The following is a 19,715-nucleotide window of genomic DNA, read 5'->3' as shown; positions in this document are numbered from 1 at the left end:
TGTTTGGGATGCCTTGGTAGTCTAATGATATGTTTTGAGCGAAAGGTGTTAATGAATGAACACATGGACGGGTCTGTGGGAGACATGTGTTGTGTGTCCCGGTGGTGGAAGTAAAGGTTGGAGGCGCTAATAAGGTTCTAACTTGAGAGGCATTGAAATTATAGTTCCGGTAAAAAACGGGAATACTTAAGTTGAAAACCTGAGGGGACGTCTTCCCCCTTACGTTTACCTTCGACTATACTATTGGGTAATGATACAAGTGTAATGGGCAATAACAAACGTTTTAGAGCCCAAATATACAGATCACTGCAGACACGTGTTTCGGGGTTTCAAGGAACCCTTTTTTCAACGCAAAATAGTGAGATTCTGGATGTAAGGACATTACTGGATGTCTTTACGGACCATTCATCAATTACGTAAGGGTCCCGAGGGGGTGGGGGGTTGGAAAAATGTCTACATACTTTTTTTTGGGGGGGGGGGGGAGGGGTTCAAACGCATTCTTACGCAGTATTTTCCAAGCCGACGTTTCATTTGCGTCTGGAAAATAAAAACGTATTAAGATGACTGTTTTTTATTTGTTTTACGAAGAATTAATAATGTAAAACATAATAAAAGAATTGCACTATTGTATAGCATGTTTTATTTTTAACTACTATCGCATCATATACAAAAAAAATGTCGAAAACACATTCAGTCTAGATTCCAACTTTTTAGTAAATATTTCATCACACAAAAAGGTTTAATTTAATAATAGTGAATGAAATTTCGATTCCAGTGATATTAGATTAGTCATTTCATTATTTCGAAAAACGAAATGGAATCTTACGTAAGAATAGGGGGAGGGGTTTGAAAAACCTTACGTACCCTTACATGGGGGGGGGGGTCAAAAATGGCCAAAATCTTCCATACGTAACAAAGGAATGACACCTTATATGTAAAAGCTTAATATTTTGTTGAAAAAAATGTACCTTAAAACTCCAAAACACGTTTCTGCAGTACTCTGTATACATAAAAAGTAGTCGAAAACTTTGTACTGCATAGTGAATAAAATATGACAACGTATACTAAAATATGACAACGTCAATTTGTACTTTATATACGTTGTCATATTTTATTCAGTACTCTGTATATTTGGGATACAATACGTTTGTTATTTCATGTTACTTCTCGGCACAAAGGTACTTAGTTATTTCTTATAAAACAAGTGGTTAACTTCTCGTGTAATTCATTCCTATGGGTGAAATAAGAGGGGAGGGGAGGGGGAGTTTTGACGTTAACTGCGGGATTGTAATTTTTAGGGGATTTTGTCTCTTTTGGGGGTATTGCTCTTGGGGGAAGAGCTTCATAGGTGGTGCCCTTTGCTCTTGGAATGGATAGATTTGGAATGATTTTTAAAATCGAATGATTGCTTTTCTCTTGCTTTATTCGAATGGGGTAATAGTTGAATGTTTGGCTTCGAATTTTCGATAATTGAGAGATTCCTTAATAATCGAACGATATTTTTAGAATGAAAATTGTTAATTATCATATGAGCGAATATATGAAGGGGCATGTATTGTGTGAGTGGCGGATACAATGGAGGGTCGTGGGGGTCATGACCCCTCCCCCTAAACTCTCGACAATAGTATCCGTACACATTGTGTTCAAACAATTTATGCATAAAATGTAAACGATGACAGTATCTTATCTTTTCAATACATCAATTATTTTTCAAAGAAAATATTTGAACTACTACTTTGTTTTATTGCGTATGATATTAATATGCAACGTTTATCCCCAATTATGTGCCTTATTCCTGACCGATTTGGGGCTTTTTATTGGCCCCCAAAAAAGTTTCAGAATTTTTTCGTACCTAAAACGGGAATTTCGTTCATGGGGGAGGGCTTTCTTCAGCATGACCCCACCCCCCTTCAAATGGCTTTCTGTATCCGCCCCTGGTGTGATCCGGTGGTGAAATCTTGAAACAAAGGATAGAGAAACGCTTTCCATACTGTTTTGAACTTGACTAAGATTAAATACGTACGTATGTATAATTTTTATGAAAAAGTGAGGGATAATGATAATATGGGCAGGTCGTTGGGCGACACTAGCAGATTTAAACTTGAGAGTTGTTAAACTTAAAAATATATTAAACCGGTATCAAGGGCTTCCATATGGGGGGGGGGGGGCAAGTGGGGGCTCAAGCCCCCTCTCCCTTCTTTGAAATTAGTACATCCTTGCTTTTAGTACTTTTTTTTTTTTTTGCAAAAATGAAAAATTATTTCTTTTCCAGCAATTAATCAATAAGTTATTAAAAATGTCAAATTTTAATAACTCTAATCTGTACTGAAATCGATTTCCATGGGGAAAATATCCTGCTAAACCATGTGGAAAATATCTGAGCCCCCCCCCCCCCCCCTTAAAATTTTGCATATGGGCGCCCTTGACCGGTATGGTACAAAACGTGTAATTGAAAATTTAAGGTAGTCTTAGCCCTTTTTCGGATTATCGTTTCTTTTGGCAGGAGGGATTGTCATAAGAAGCGCGCCATTGCTCACAGGGACGGACGGACACCCCTGTCATTCTATAAGGTTTTAGAATCAAATATTGCTTCTCGAGTGCTTTTTCTCGAATGGGGTTACTCAGAGAGCACACTTCGTTGAGTAAATGTTTTAAAGCGATTGTTAACGCTGTGGCAGCCATGTTAAAACGATTATGAAATGTTTAAACGCAAGGTGTTTACAATGCAGTGGTGTTCCCCCCCCCCCCCCGGGCGATGACACTCATCCCTCAAATGTGACGTTGAACCTCCTAAAATAAATTAAAGCCGCTTAAGTTACCCTCTCCTCTTCAAAATTTCAATGGCGCCGTCTGCGCCATTTACCCCCTCCCCCGCGCTCTCTCTTGTATAATATATGGTTTGTTGTGGAGTGCTCGGTTATCGAGCATCTCGGATGATTTGAAAACCGAATACGTAATCTGCTTTTCAGAGAAACTTGATAATCAATTTTAACCTTTTTGAGGACCAACGCACGGAAAATGAAACGTAGCTACGGAATCTTAAATTCCGAAATGGACCGTTGCGAGCGTAAGCATTTTCAGCAGTTTTGCCTCAACTTTACAAAAAAAAAAAAATAATAATAATAATAATAAAATAAAATCAGCACATTATTTGACTGAAATTTTTTAAGTTGAGTAAATAATATGCTAATCAACATTTACGAAACTATAAGGAGTATGACATAAACAGAAGCGAGTAAAACAAGCAAAATACTTAAATTTAACTACCCGCGCGGAAATAAATGCTACGCACACAAGAAGTCACAAATATCTTGCGTATGGAATTTCAAAAAAAAAAAAAAACAATGTGTATAAAATGTAATTTTTATTTAAAAATTGGGCCGAAGTGTGGAAGCTAAAATAAATCCCACACGACAAACTTCAATATTTCTTTTTAATGCACTTAGAAACATTTCAACTTCACTCCCTGCACTTTTACTGTTATTGCATATTCCTAAAGTCGACGAATGAAAAAGAAAAATAAAAAAGAGCGGATCAAGAAAGAAAAAAAAAATCATGAAATTCAATGCACTTCAAGCCACACTTGTACACTTTTCATTGCGCCGGGAATCCCAATCCTCTGGAAAACGCAATCACAAATATTTTACCCTCCCTCCTCATATATTAGTCAGATAAATATACTTAACTACTCTCAACAAGAGCATCAAAAAAAAAAAAAAAAAAGCAAAGCTATAAACTAGAAAAGAATGAGTACTTTTGCGCAGAGCAACTATTCCCCTACTTGTTTACATTATTAACTTCGTGTTTGAGAGCCCGAAACCATTCGAAATAATCACGTGATAACTGAAAATCATTAGCTTAAATGCATAACCGTTCGAATAAATTACTCAGTCGCCCAAATGCCGAGCTCCTAGTTTCTGACAAGCTAACAGGGAATCTAGTCGAACCTGCATCCCCCAAGGATTGTGACCCTAAAATGAAGACTAAAATCTATCGAATCGACCCCCTAAAACAAGCTTGCATTTAGAACTTTACCGTAAGGGTAAGGGGACAAAAGGTGTATCTGTTTATCGGAAAACAACAAAAAACTAGACCCAGACTTAAATGTAAAAACTAGAATTTTTCATGGAATTTGGGGGGAGTGGTATTGATTCCCCTTCTAAAAGGGGGGTGTCAATACCCCCCCCCAACTTAACCTAAAACTTCTAAAAGCCAGGAGGGTGCGCCCCTTATTATACCCCTAAATGGTAGCCTAAATGTCACATTCCTATCTCGAGCGCACCCCTGCCAAAACAACGCGGGAATTCAACTGAAGTCAAGGGAGTCCATCTCCCACCTTTCGCAAGGCGATGGCGCACCCTCTCAAATGTTACGGAGCATCCGTCTAGAAAGAGCCCTCCCCCCCTCCCGAAATGAGATGGAAAAAAAACAGCTTCTAAAAATTTCGGTTTCGCAGGCTGCGCCATGGACCCCCTCCCCCCCTTCCGAAAATGAGATTAAAAAAAACCTCTCATAAAACCGGCTCTAAAAATTTTAGTTGCACAGGCTGCGCCATGCTCCACCCCCTTTTAGTGGGCACCCCCGTAGCAGTCAACTCAATTTTGGAAAAGCGCAGAAAATGAACTACTTGAGTACTCGATTCAAACGTCTCGAGATCTCGATTTGAAACATCTCGAGATCTCGATTTGAAACAGATCTCGAGAAGTCAATCGCTCGAGTACTCGATTCAAAAGATCTCGAGAAGGCAATCGCTCGAGTACTCGATTCAAAAGATCTCGAGAAGTCAATCGCTCGAGTACTCGATTCAAAAGATCTCGAGAAGTCAATCGCTCGAGTACTCGATTCGGAAGATCTCGAGAAGTCAATCGCTCGAGTTCTCGATTTCAAAAGATCTCGATTATCAATCACTCGAGTGAGCGACTTAAAAAGATCTCGATTATCAATCACTCGATTATCAGAAGTACTCGATTCCCGAGATCTCGATTATCAAAAGATCTCGATTATGCCCATCACTACTTTGAACTGTCTGAATATATCTTTCTTGTGTCATTGTTTTTGAAAACTACACAAAACACACATACATAGTTTTTAAATATTTTCACTCCACAAATTAAAAAAGTTCTTTCATCGCTTGATCTCAGGATTTATGATTTATTGCTACCTCCGGTTGACTTCGGAACAGGCCCACGGACCGATGCGCCCTCCCGCCTTTGCGCCCTCAAGTCTGAACACCTTTTTTTTATTTAAAAAGTTTTTTTGATTAAATTATTTTTTTAATATTTTGGTGCAATTTTCTTTCTTTCTTTGTATTTTCGCTCACAAACCTGTACGATTTTTCTTCGTTTTTTTTTCTTTAAACTCGTAAACCTGCGTACCATCGTTTTTTTTTCTTTTTTTTTTTTTTCACTTTCTTTTTTATTGCACTTTTTTTTTTTTTGCACTTTTTTTTGCGCCTTTTGGACGCCAAGGTTGACTCGGACCCAGTCCACCCCCCCCCCCAGCTAAAAAAAATCTGCAAAAAATTTAAGCATATTTGGAACTTGCTTTCTATAGAAAATCTGCAGATTTTATCTGTAGATTTTTTGCAGAAAGCGTGTTCCAAATATGCTCAAATTTTCTGCAGATTTTGTGAAGAAAGCATGTTTCAAATATACTTAAATATTCTTCAGAAAATCTGTAGATAAACTGCAAAAAATGTACCCAGCAAATTAAAAATAGTAGATAACAATTAATAACAAATGAAATTAATGCAATAAAAATCCGAAAACATTTTTAATTTTAAGTTTCGACATCTCTTTAATAAAAATGAGTAAATTCACTACAGAGTGGTGTTTCATGTTTGTTTAATAAACATATAATTAAAACTTGAACTGCTCCTCCAAAATGAAAATTTAAATTTTATTAAATTGGAGCTTATGCAAATAGAAATAATTAAACCAAATTCGTCACAAAAATACATCGCTATGATTGTAAAATTAGTATTAAGTTTCAAGACGAAATAATAAATAGAACTATTTGTAAAAATTAAAAATTTCGAAAAATTCCTCCAAATCGACCACGTGGTGGAAAGTAATTAAGTTAATTAGGCTGGTTATTACTGAGACATCGGAACACAATTTTTTTTATTAATAGATATTGACAACGTAAATGTTCGCTCAAAATTTTAAGTCAATCGGTGAAAAAATAAAAATTTCAAAAATTAAAAACCTCCGATTAGGCATAACGTTTCAAACTAACCCTAATATACTAATACACTTATTAAATAAAAGTTAATTTAATCAAATAATAATTGTTGAATTTTAAAGTGTCTTACCTTTTTGTGAACCGAGGCATGAATCCAAGATTTTTTCATGGGTTTCCAATGATGAAACTTGAAATTTCCCTAATTATTTGTTTCCGTGACGGAGCAAAAAAAAAAAAAAAAAATACGAGTCACCTGGTCGAGGGGTCATCTACTCTCGTAGCCTTGTGGCACCCGAATATTGCGGGACGCACCGAGGCCTCCGTGGACGGTAAGAGGCTTGGCGTTCGGTGCGTTTGTACTCGAACGGCGCGCCGTTCGAGAACATTATTTCAAGTCATATTTGTTCTTATTTATTTTCATTTTCCTGATTTTTCTCCAAGTGAGACAAATTTGACTCTGTTCTAATCCATATCCTTCTTGAAATTGACATTTTTGAAAGCCCTTTCAAACCATGTAATAACTTGCGTTATTCAATATCGTTTTGTTTTCAAAAATAATAATAATAATAATAATAATAATAATAAATAAAAAAATGATGTATTGTAATTTCACTTTTATTTGATTTGAATCATGCACTTATATTAAAATTGATTTTCATGTCATATTATTTATATAATACAATAAACAGACATTTTTTATTTGGTAAATGTTTCAAACGGGTTAAAATGCTTTTAAATTTCAATTTAAGTTATCAAAATATAAATCAAAGTTCTTGGGGGAAAAGTTTAAGGTATTTATTACTGATTTTAATTAGAAAAACAAAGAAATGTGTTTAATTTTCTAAAAACTGAAAAAAAATATAAAAAAAATTTAAAGTGTGAAAAACTTTTATGCTGTAATAAAACTTTGAAAAATAATTTAAATTGAAATACAGATTTCTTTTTGATGACCATAAAATATCTACAAACGTGCGAAATGTTTAGAGAAAACTGTAAGAGAATTTTTTGTATAGATTTTCTGTAGATCTAATTGAAGAAAATTTGCAGATTTTTTTTACCTTCAAAAAATCTGCAGAATATTAAGAGAAAACTAAAAAGAAAACTTTTTGTGTGGATTTTCTGCAGATTATTTTGAAGAAAAAATGCAGATTTTGCTTGTCTTCTAAAAATCTGCAGAAATCTTGAAAAATACTCCAAAAAAAATTCATTTCTGCAGATTTTCTGAAGATTATTTTTAGCTGGGCCTGCCTCGGAATATTAAAGAAAATTTACCCAAAGAAGGATAAACTGAGTTGGAAATCAATAGAAATTTTATAAATCACAAGGTATTGTTCGTTATAAGCGGGGTGTGTTCGTTAAAAGCGAGTTATGCTCCCATAGACTTAACATTGTACCAACCAAGTGTTTCTGATTTCTTCACTAAATCCGGGTTCTCGTTAAATCAGGGCTCGTTATATTTGAATTCGACTGTATTCGAAACCATTAAGTGTGTATTAAAACTCAACCATTTTATGAAATGAATAGCCCTTTAATTGCTGTGTTGATCGAAAGCTATATACATTAATAATAATAACTCCCATTTACGCACAGAAGTTAAAATACCGGTGTAGTTATTTCGTAATCATGCGCTTAAGGAGTAAAAAATTACAAATTTTATTTTAGTAAAATTGACTATCTGTTTTACATAAAAGAATCTATCCTCCGTCCTATTTTTGCAAGGTAGATGCATTCAGTTCTCTGGCTTTCAAATAATTTTTAATGCGTTCCCCTGTTTGAAGTAACACAAGAAAAATAAAATCTCCTTTAGAAATAAAAGTTAACTTCCGGGTGTTCTGTCACACGTTTTAGTTTTAACGGAACTCCATTTCTGAGCGAAATAAAAATTCCTTTCTGCAGAAGACAAATTAATGCAAAACTTCTTTTAATGAGTGCTATTATGAACTGGTTTTGTTAATTAAACATTTTTTGCTCTTTTCTGCTTTTGTGTGTTAGTGCGTTTTTTTTCTTGCAACCTACATTCTTCCTTCTTACGGTGCTGAATTTTATTAAATGTGCTCATTGTTATTAAGTCGTCGAAACATCCTAAAATGAACTTTTTTTTTTGTCAAGAAACCATTGATATCTATATCACACTTATTCAAAATTTGCACACTGCTTTACAATATCACTTGGTTTATCTGTAGAGTATCAAATTTTTTTTTTTAATGTTCAAAGTAAAAAGAAAATACCTATTACGGAAGTTGTTTAAAGCAGAAAAAAATGATCCTAGTAAGTTAAATCACACAAAAGCTTCAAAGCAGGCTTTATATATATATATATATATATATATATATATATATATATATATATATATATATATATATATATATATATATATATATATATATATATATATATGTGTGTGTGTGTGTGTGTGTGTGTCATAGTAGGTACACATTTACATCAAAAAATAGGTCAACTTTCCCTCAACTAACTCTTCATTATGACATCTTTAAATGAACTGATTTAAAAAAAAAACTCCAAAACGTAATTGATTGGGGATAGAGGGAGGAGGGTTAGCTTGTTAGCTACGTCCTTCTATGCTTCTGTGTCACATAAATATCATAAATCTTATCGGAGGGTATAATTAAAATTCAATATTTTTACTGAAAGTTTTCCTCGTATTTAACTAGTGGTGCTATTTTTCGATTATAATTGAATTTGGGATTATTACTAAATAAAATACCCCCTTACTTTGATACATGATGGTTAAAAACCTATTCAAAATCAATGTGTTTTCTATTATTGCTGCAATATTTTAAACATTTAATTTGAAGACAATATAATTTTCATGTTTTTTGCAGATTGATTGGTAGGTAAATATTTCTAATAATAGTGAGACAGATGACATTACGGAAAAGAAAGAGAGAGAGAGAGAGAGAGAGAGAGAGAGAGAGATTATACAAACTAAACAGTTTCTGTTATTTCGAGTGACTGTTTACGGTTCATGAACTTTTTGAAAAAAACAGTTATTTTTGATTAACATGTAAATAACTTGATTTAGTAGGATGCAAAATGATGTAAACAAGTTCAATTACGCTAATATGCTCTCTTTAACCAAAAGAAAAGAAAAAGAAAAACGACTAGAAGGAGTAGTCAGAATGACACAAATTTACACACGTGATGGTAGCATTGATTTTAGAATGTGATTACAAAATGAAAGCAAAATGATCATTTATTACTGGAAAATCCCTTGACCTTGGTTTATTATATACACATGTTAGGACTTTTCTGATCAAAAAACACCCCTCCATAAGGGAATTCTGGCTACGCTTGTGTTTATGATCAAAAAGTGAAAAAAAAAAATTGCTCCAGTAGTTCCTTCTGTTTCAGGCGGAACAATGAATGGAGAAAATAATTTTGACTTCATGATTTTCTGTCAGGCGTTTAAATGCAAATCATTGTTGTTGTCTTGTGCCAGCTAGAGACTGGCAGTTTGGGGTGCGTTGCTTCACTTTTCCAACTGTATCGTAATTTGGTGTGAAGTCCGACTTCCACAGTACACACATGCCATAGGGACCCGTTTATAGGGTAGGCAACCATTCACAGCATAACAACACATTCACACAAAGGAAGGACAAGAGAGAGAAAGTACATCCATGCTCAAGCCGGGATTCGAACCCGGGAACACCTCATGGCAATCAGACTCCTCTGACCACTATACAGGGCAGGCAGCAAATCATTTATATCTGCTTAAGAATGAATTATAATTTATTTAATTATGTAGCATTTTTTTTTCTATTTTTAGATATCTGTTGACGTGAATCGCAACTTATTGCTTACCTGGGAGTCACTTATACGTCCCCCCCCCCCTCCTTCCTAGTTTATGAATACGCTATATGACCGAAAGTATTGAGACACTTTCAAAAATTCACATTTTTACGGATTTCTCGAGAAATAAAACACCAGTTACTCTAAGTTTTTTACATTAATGGTATACTCCAGCTGTCATTTTCCAGTAAAAATTAAGTCTACTATTTATTTAGGGGATGAGGAAACAAAAAAGTTTTTGATCAACTTTCATTGTAAATCGCTGGGAATAAGCTATAAATTTCAGAAATAAGTTAACGAACTGTGTAGAATTTATTTTTATATTTTCGTGAAAGTATCTCTTATACCCCCGGAGATATAAGCATTTCTTTCAAAAGCACAAATTTCTTTTGAAGGTTTTCGGCTCATAACCCGCAGAGTTTTCCGTCAAACGATACTAAACTTTCAGAATGTTTGACAGCATGCAAGAGAAACATAATAATAAAATTTGAAGCTAAAAGATTGAAAGTTTAATGAAATATGAACGTTCGAAGAAAGTCATTTTTCACTGCGCATGCACAAAAGATAGCAATTTATAACCTCCATAATCCAAATCCCAGATAGATCCTGCAACTCATTACAAAATTCCACCTCGATATCTTTAAAATTTAAAAATTTATCAGATATCTTAATGAGCCGAATTTCAATAATTCTTGAATAGGCGACGAATGGTAAGGGGTCGTTCGCAAACCGGCAACACTTTCCTGTTATCGTGTAAACTGATTCATGATAAAAACGGATTATTTGCGAACGATCCCTCACGATTCGTCGCCAATCCAAGAATTGTTGAAATTCGGTTCATTAGATCGCTGATAACTTTTTACATTTTAATGATATCGAGGTGAAAATTTTTTATGAGCCGCAGGATCTATCTGGGGCTCTCGATTATGAAATTTATAAATTGCTATTTTTCGCGCATGCGCAGCGAAAAATTAATTGCTTTAAACTTTCATATTTCATTACATTTTCATCTTCTAATTTCAAAGTTTATTACTATGTTTCTCTTGTATGCTGTCAAATATTCTGAAAGTTTAGTAACGTTTGAAGGAGAACTCTGCGTGTCATGCCGAAAACCTTCAAATAAAATTTGTATTTTTGAAAGAAATGTGTATATCTCCATAATACTTTCACGAAATTATAAAAATAAATTCTAAATAGTTCGTTTACTTATTTCTGAAATTTAGAGCTTATTCTCAGCTATTTACAATGAAGGATGATCGAAAACCTATTTTTGTTTTCTCAATTTGTTGCTGGTCCCCTAAATGAATAGTAGATTCAAATTTATTTTAAAATGACAGCTGGAATATACCTTATTACGTGAAAAAAAATTACAGAGCAATTAGTCTTTTATTTCTCGAGAAATCCGTAAACATGTGAATTTTTCAAAGTGTCCCAATACTTTTGGTCATATTGTGTATGTAGCAGTTAAACATATATTATTTTGGCGAAAAATAATTCAATTTCCCTTAACCACTACATATTCATAACCTTGGGAGGAGGGGGGAGTGGAGGGAGGCAAAGCCGCTGACAATGTACCCGCAAGGAGGAATAGAAATTGGATCATTTTTCGGCAAACTGATATATGTTTAACCTCTACATATTCATAACCTTAGGAGGGGGAGGGGGGACGAATCCGCTGACATTAAGTACCCACGAGGAGTAATAGTTTAAACGTACATCATTTTAGAGAGAAATGATTCAATTTCTCTTTTTCCTTCCTGCGAGATCTTTAAGTCTTCGGATCCCCCCCCCCTCTCCCCCATAAGGTTATGAACATGTAACGAACTAGTAGTTAGTGAGAAATGACTGAATTTCTCTTATTCCTCCTTGCGACCTTGGTACTTCAAGTACGACTATTCTGCGTTCAAAGGCGCCCATATGGGGGGGGGGGGGCAGTGGGGGCTCAAGCCCCCCCCCCTCTTAGAAATTAGAACTTCCTTGCTTTTAGTACTTTTTTCTTCGCAAAAATGTAAAAACATTTCTTCTCCTGCAGTGCAGTTACCGAATAAGTTATTTAAAATGTTAAACTCTAATCTGTACTAAAATCGGTTTCTATGGGAAAATATCCTGCTAAACCATGAGGAAAACATCTGAGCCCCCCCCCCCCCCCCGCAAAATTTTGCATATGGGCTCCCATGTCTGCGTATAAAGCTTACTTATAAATCTTACTTATATTTCATTATTTAAAGGAAAAAGAAAACATTTTTTAATACTTTTTTTTTCATGTTTTTCAAAATAAACAAACACAACTAAGAAAAAAAAAAGAAGCAAATAATTTTTTCAATATTCCTCCAAATGTGTGTGTGGACTGATACCTGAAAAATAAAAAAAAATAAAAATGATATAGTTAAAGTGCAAATTTTCAAAATTTTCTTAACAAGTGTAGACAAATAGGGACTAAATTTCGAAAATCCGGTCTCCACTCACTATTTTAAAACGTGAGGACAAATTGTTAAAAATGGGGAAAATATTACCAATTGCAATTTGTAAGAGAAAATTCAATAAATGTATCTGATTTTGATTCTTCATGCAGTCTGCCCTTTTTAGGTACCTTGGGGACTCAGTAACTTCTACGAATGACTGAACTGATCCTTAAATATATTTTGTTCTGGGCGCAGAAAAGATTTATACAAGAAACTATGTTTCTAAGAAAGAATATTAGTAGTGCATCATACAATTTCAAATAAATAAATAAATTGTAATTTTCTTTTCAGTGCCAGACGGAAAACCCACGATAACTAGTGCTTTCAACACGAGTAGTACATCGATACGTCTCCAGTGGGCGCCACCTCCCAAGCACACAATCCACGGTGAATTTTTAGGTTACCGTATTACTTACCGGCCACGAGACCGGCCCGAAGAAGAGCGTGAAATTATCTTGAGGGATCCAACCTTGAGGGTGAGTGACTTGTCAAACTCGGCGTTATTTTCTTTGTATCTATTTTAACTGCTTGTTGTTTTAACTGTGAACCGTGAGAGAACACGTCCTGTTTACACTAACTGGAAGTCTTTTGAGTGCTTTACTTCTAAGTCGTTGTTTTTATTTTTAATTGAATTTCCGTGGCTGTTTTTTTTTAAATGTGGATTTCTGGTTATTGTGTCAGTAGCGTCGTCTTTGTTTTGTAATGCGTTTTTTGTTATTCGTCTATTTTGTTAGCTGCATCACTCTCCGTAATAAATCGCAGGTAACTCATGAACTACTCTATTTGCCTATTGTTTTGTTTTGTGTTTCTTTATTGTGGTGTTATTATTTCAATCCTTCTCTTGCCAATGAAATTACTCTGTATTTTTTTTCAAAACATTTTGAGTGAAGAAACATTTGTATTTTTTTTCGTACCGATCGGGTTGCCTTGCGTGATTGTACCTACCGAACTAGTTGAATGTTGTTCAGTCATTTTAATCGAAGCAGCGTTTCTTTTATTATTGATTATGCTTTTGAATCGTCGAATATTATGTTAAAAATCTGAATATTATAAATATTGAACATGTCTTGCATGCATGCATAAATCATGAAAACCAACAAAAATCTTAGACCAGAAGTAAGTTTAGATTAAATGATTTCAAAAAGATGGAAATTAAAGTAATTTATCTTTCAGCAATGCTCGGAATTTTCTGCATGCTGAAAGTTTTATCATAAATGTGAGATTTTTTTTGAAACAAGTGTAGGACTTTTGTGTCCTATCATCTCAATATCATTTGTTGATATGCTCATGGCATAATCTGAATGTTATAACTATTAAACATGTCTTGCATTCATGTATAACATAATGAAAACCAACAAAAATCTTTGACCAGAAGTAAACTTAGATTAAGTGAATTTGAAAAGATGGAAATTAAGGTAATTTATCTTTCAGCAATGCTCGGAATTTTCTACATGTTGAAAGTTTTATGATAAATGTGAGTTTTTTTTGGAAGAAGTGCAGGACCTTTGTCTCGTATCCTCACAATGTCATTTGTTGATATGCTCATGGCGTAATCAGGGATGCGCACCTAAAAGGGTCATGGCGCAGATTGCGGCATTTAAATTTTTAGGGCGTTGTTTGAGGGGTATTTTTCTCTTTTAAGCGGGGGGGGGGGGGAGCTTTTTGCAGAGGGCTTCACGATATTAAGGAGGGGAGGGTGGGCCATTGTTCTTAGGGAGGTGGGGTCGATTTTAACTTTTTTTTTTGAAATCGAAAACGCCTGTGGTGGGAAAAGTTGTGTATTGGCATCAAATGTTCATGTAAAATTTTTTTTCGAAAATCAAACGCTATTTAGATCCCTCAACAGCCCCTTGAAGTTTTTCTTCAAATATGTAAAAATTGCCGTTTTTAAAATAAAAAAAAATTCTTATGTATAATTTTTTTAATTGCGTGTGGTGGGAAAAGTTGGGTATCGACATGTAATATTCGTGTAAAAAATGAATGGTAACCAAAACATATTTAGACCCCTCAGTCAGGCCCTTGAAGTTTCGCCAAAATTTTTTAAATTTCTTATGTACATTTTTAAAAAACATCAGGGGTGAAAATGGTTGCCTAGTAAGATTCTTTGCTCATGAAAAAAAAAATGTATTAATAGTGTACAATGTTAGAGCCTCGACCGGCGAAATATGCAATATTTGCAGAGTTTTATTATTTTGATCTTTGGACGTAAAATTTTCACTATTTTTTTTAAAATTAAAGCCATTTTTAATTGTCTTTCGTATAATAACACTACATAATTCTTTGGAATTAAATCTAAAGTGTAAAAGAGGAAAGCACCAAAAGACCGTTGATGCACCGCCTTCGTCGCTGTTTTACAGCAGCTCTACGCTTGTTTTCCTGAAATTAGGGTAAAATAACTTGGAATTCCTCTCAAGGAGGTAGCGGCAATCAAACTTCACCCTAGTGCCCTCCAAAGCGCCTAGATTTAGGTGCAGTAGTTTTTTTTTGTGTGTGTGTAGATAGAAGTTTCACTTTTTTGTCTGTTGAATTTTGACATAAAATTTACGAGACGTCAATGTTGTGCCTATAAAGCCATCACAACTTGTTGCTCCACAAACAGATGAAGATGCTTCTGCTACTGAACTAACTTCTCTTTCGACCTCTTATGTAAATTCCAATACTCACTTTCAATAATGTCACTCGTTTTATCCATCTTTTTCAAGTTCCGCATTAGGTATCTGTTTGACAGTGAAGGGTCCAAAAGAGCTCTATTTTGCGATTGATCAATTCTGTAAATTGTCTTTTGCTTGAAAATATAGAGGTGAACTGACAAAATCGTCAACAGTTTCATTAGTAAAAGTTTGGGTCTTCAGGATGGTTCTGTGACCTAATTTCTTCAGAGGATAGTGTGTCGTTGCTCATGGTGATCAGCAGGTTTTTGGATGACCATAAAAACTTTCTTTTGAATAACAATAACAAATACTAATTTCAGATTATCGTTGCGAGTGTCTATCTTTAGTAGTGGACAACTTCCCAAAGTTGCTGTGCATGAACACTCAGTTTAGTGTGAAACCAAACTTTTGCATGCACTTTTACAATGTAATCGACAATATCTGTCTATTTCATATGATGCCTGTTTTGTACCAATATATAAGTGAAATACTCTGTTTGCTGTTGTTAGCTACTTTTTATGAGATAGCTTACCAGGTAGCTTGGTGGACAATGATTTTGGACAATATCCGGAACATTTCGCTTGAATCTAGAACATATGGATTTCTATATGGTTCATACTTTATTGGATGAATGCAAAAAACAGGCTGATTTGTTAGACGAGGGGGGGGGGGGGACTTTGGAAATAGTTTCATTATATCACAGAATAAGAAAAACATGTATATTTTGCGCATAAGAAATGAAACATATTTTAAAAAAAAAAGTCCATTTTTTACATGTTTGGCAAAACTTCAGGAACCTGACAAGGGATCTAACTATTTTAATTGCCAAAAATTTTTTTTAACGAACATTAGATGTCAATACTAAACTTTCCCCACCACTGGCGATTAAAAAAGTCATATATAAGAAATTTTTTAAAAAAATGTCTATTTACATATTTGACGAAACTTTAAGGGGCTGGCGGGAAATTTTTACACTAAAATTTGATGCCAATACACAACTTTTTTCACCACAGGCGTTTTGGATTTCGAAACAAAGTTAAAATCAACTCGCCCTAGTGGGCACACCTGGTGTAATCAATTCATCCTTTATAGTTTATCACCTGGACCGAAAAATAGCGTCATTTCTGCGATAAAGCTGGGTGAGCTGTCATTTTTTCTGATTTTTGGGGGCTGGGGGTGTAGATTACGAATATGATAAAGCGGAAATCGAAATCGTTAGCTTTTGTACAGTAATTGCCAAATAAAGCATCAAACTCGCCAATATTTTAAGTTTCGGTGTTTTGTCAATTAGAGTGACTTTTACCAGAAAAATCCAAATGAAAGTTAGTCAGTCTTTTAATTATATACTGGGGGCTCTGCCTTCTGCTCGATTCACTCGCTAACCTCCGTTCGCCACCACCGGCGGTGGCTCAATGCTGCCTGCAGCGGGTGGCAATTTCTAGTGAAAAAAACTGACTTGTTGCATTTAATGAATGCAAACTTGTTGCATTTAATGAATGCAACAAGTTAGTCAGCAATTAATTACATACTGGGGGCTCCGCCCTCTGCTCAATTCGCTCGATAACCTCCGTTCGCCACCACCGGCGGTGGCTCAATGCTGCCTGCAGCGAGTGGCAATTTCTAGTGAAAAAAACTGACTTGTTGCATTTAATGAATGCAAACTTGTTGCATTTAATGAATGCAACAAGTTAGTCAGCAATTAATTACATACTGGGGGCTCCGCCCTCTGCTCGATTCGCTCGATAACCTCCGTTCGCCACCACCGGCGGTGGCTCAATGCTGCCTGCGGCGAGTGGCAATTTCTAGTGAAAAAAACTGACTTGTTGCATTTAATGAATGCAACAAGTTAGTCAGCAATTAATTACATACTGGGGGCTCCGCCCTCTGCTCGATTCGCTCGATAACCTCCGTTCGCCACCACCGGCGGTGGCTCAATGCTGCCTGCGGCGAGTGGCAATTTCTAGTGAAAAAAACTGACTTGTTGCATTTAATGAATGCAAACTTGTTGCATTTAATGAATGCAACAAGTTAGTCAGCAATTAATTACATACTGGGGGCTCCGCCCTCTGCTCGATTCGCTCGATAACCTCCGTTCGCCACCACCGGCGGTGGCTCAATGCTGCCTGCGGCGAGTGGCAATTTCTAGTGAAAAAAACTGACTTGTTGCATTTAATGAATGCAACAAGTTAGTCAGCAATTAATTACATACTGGGGGCTCCGCCCTCTGCTCGATTCGCTCGATAACCTCCGTTCGCCACCACCGGCGGTGGCTCAATGCTGCCTGCAGCGAGTGGCAATTTCTAGTGAAAAAAACTGACTTGTTGCATTTAATGAATGCAAACTTGTTGCATTTAATGAATGCAACAAGTTAGTCAGCAATTAATTACATACTGGGGGCTCCGCCCTCTGCTCGATTCGCTCGATAACCTCCGTTCGCCACCACCGGCGGTGGCTCAATGCTGCCTGCGGCGAGTGGCAATTTCTAGTGAAAAAAACTGACTTGTTGCATTTAATGAATGCAACAAATTAGTCAGCAATTAATTTCATACTGGGGGCTCCGCCCTCTGCTCGATTCGCTCCATAACCCCAGTTCGCCATCTACGGTGGCTCAACGTCGTCTGCAGCGGATGGTTGATTTCTGGAGAAAAAAACTGACTTGTTTCATTTAATAAATAAAAAAGAGGAAAACATTTTTAAATAGTTATTCTAAGAAGTATGCTATGTGAGTTTTTAACTATACTTGGGGCAAACCTAACTTGGTAGCATTATGAAGCCTTCACTGATCGTAATCTCAACATTATGACACTGCCTTAACTATACTTATGTTGAGTTTTAAAAAGATACAATGTTCAAGAAGAAGCGTATTTAAGATTCTCTTACTTTAAATTGGCTTGAAAATCGTTGTCCTCGTCATTTCCAATTTCATCACAATATCCAGTATTTATCAAGTCGTGATTATCTGCATAGTAAGATAATCTTAAATATTCTTTTTCTTTCACATTGCGTCTTTATAAAACTCAACATAAGTATTGTTCGGACAAACCTAACCTGGCAGTGTCATAATGTTGAGATTAGGATCAGCGTAGCCTTTACAAAGCTACGCGGTTATGCTTGTCCCAAGTAATAGTTAAAAACTCATGTAGCATACTTTTTAGAATAATTTTTAAACAATGTTTTCTTCTTTTTTGCTTATTAAATGCAACAAGTCGGTTTTTTTCTCCAGAAATTAACCACTTGCTGCAGGCGGCATTGAGCCTAAGATGCCGAACGGGGGTTAGCGAGCGAATCGAGCAGAGGGTGGAGCCCTCATTATGTAATCAATTGCTGACTAACCTGTTACATGTATTAAATGCAACAAGTCAGATTTTTTCGTTAGAAATTGCCATCTGCTGCAGGCGGCATTGCGCCACCACCGGTGGCGACGAACGGGGGTTAGCAAGCAAATCGATCAGAGTGCGGAACTCCCAGTCTATAATTAAAGACTGACTAACTTTCATTTGAATTTTTTTCTGGTAAAAGTCACTCTAATTGACAAAAAGCCGAAACTTCAAAAATTGATTTTGATGCTTTTTTTTTGGCAATTACTGTACAAAAGCTACCCATTTCAATTTCCACCTTAGCATATTCGTAATGTACCGTATATACTTGCGTATAAGTCGAGAAATTTTGTCCAAAAAATGAGATGAAAGGAAGGGGGGTCGACTTATACGCGGGTCAAATTTTCCGAAATTTTTTTTCCGATCAACGAGAGCTGGGAAGCTACGAGAAATGCCGATGTGCGGTTACAGGTAGTTGCTGATAAGTTGATCGTGTGAAAGAGTAAACTTATTCAAAAATAATAACTAAAAAAACCTAAATAATACACATACATAAAGATAATTTTATTCCTCTTTATTAAGGATCAAATCAGCAATTAACAAATATCTTGAGACGCATGAAAATATTTATCGTCAACAGTCACGCCATTCAGACTGAGAGTGCGTTCGACGAGCACGACCGGGAGCGACCGGTTAGTTAATCACGTGACAGCTAATGATCACGTGCTCAAATCAACCAATCAACTGCTTAGAATGGTAACCGCTGCGGTAACCGGTTGATCATAGAACGCCGCGGTTAGTAACTGGTTACTTACCGGTTGACCGGTGAAGTTCGTCGAACGCATCCTCTGATATCATTGACGATTCTGCAGCCGCCGATGTATACGATGACGCGGTGATGACGGAAGCGGACTTTAATGAACTTTTTTTTGCGTCCGACTCGGAATCCGAGTTTGAAGGCTTTTAGAAATGTTTTCCTATTTAATTCCTATTTTATTTGTAAATAAATGTGTTCATTATTTTGAAATTTCTTTGAAAATAATTCGCGATGTTTTTGGAAAGTATGGGGGTCGACTTATACGCGGGTTTTAGATTTTTTCTGGATTTTTTCTCTGAAAAGGGGGGGGGGTCGACTTATACGCGAGATCGACCTATACGCGAGTATATACGGTATTCAAAAAACTGAAAAAAATGACACCTCACACAGCTTTATCGTAGAAATGACGCTATATGTGTCGAAATTTTGGGTGCTAGCTGATAGACTATTAGTGGGAAACTTACATATTATGCTA

At 35.7% G+C, this 19,715-nt stretch overlaps 1 protein-coding gene across 1 annotated transcript in view; it reads left to right on the top strand.

Moving 5' to 3' along the window:
* Positions 1-19,715, top strand: part of LOC129231754 (tyrosine-protein phosphatase 99A-like) — a gene marked incomplete at its 5' end in the record, with an annotated part of 86,691 nt that overhangs the window by 3,358 nt on the left and 63,618 nt on the right. The window contains one exon of the mRNA XM_054866119.1: positions 12,747-12,931. Coding sequence (XP_054722094.1) covers positions 12,747-12,931 — 185 coding nt within the window. The remainder of the gene's footprint in view (positions 1-12,746; positions 12,932-19,715) is intronic.

Source organism: Uloborus diversus, chromosome 10 (assembly GCF_026930045.1).
Source record: "Uloborus diversus isolate 005 chromosome 10, Udiv.v.3.1, whole genome shotgun sequence".
NCBI classification, from domain to species: Eukaryota; Metazoa; Arthropoda; class Arachnida; order Araneae; family Uloboridae; genus Uloborus; species Uloborus diversus.
Note: the sequence above shows the minus strand (reverse complement) of the source record. Positions and strands in the feature narration are given on the sequence as shown.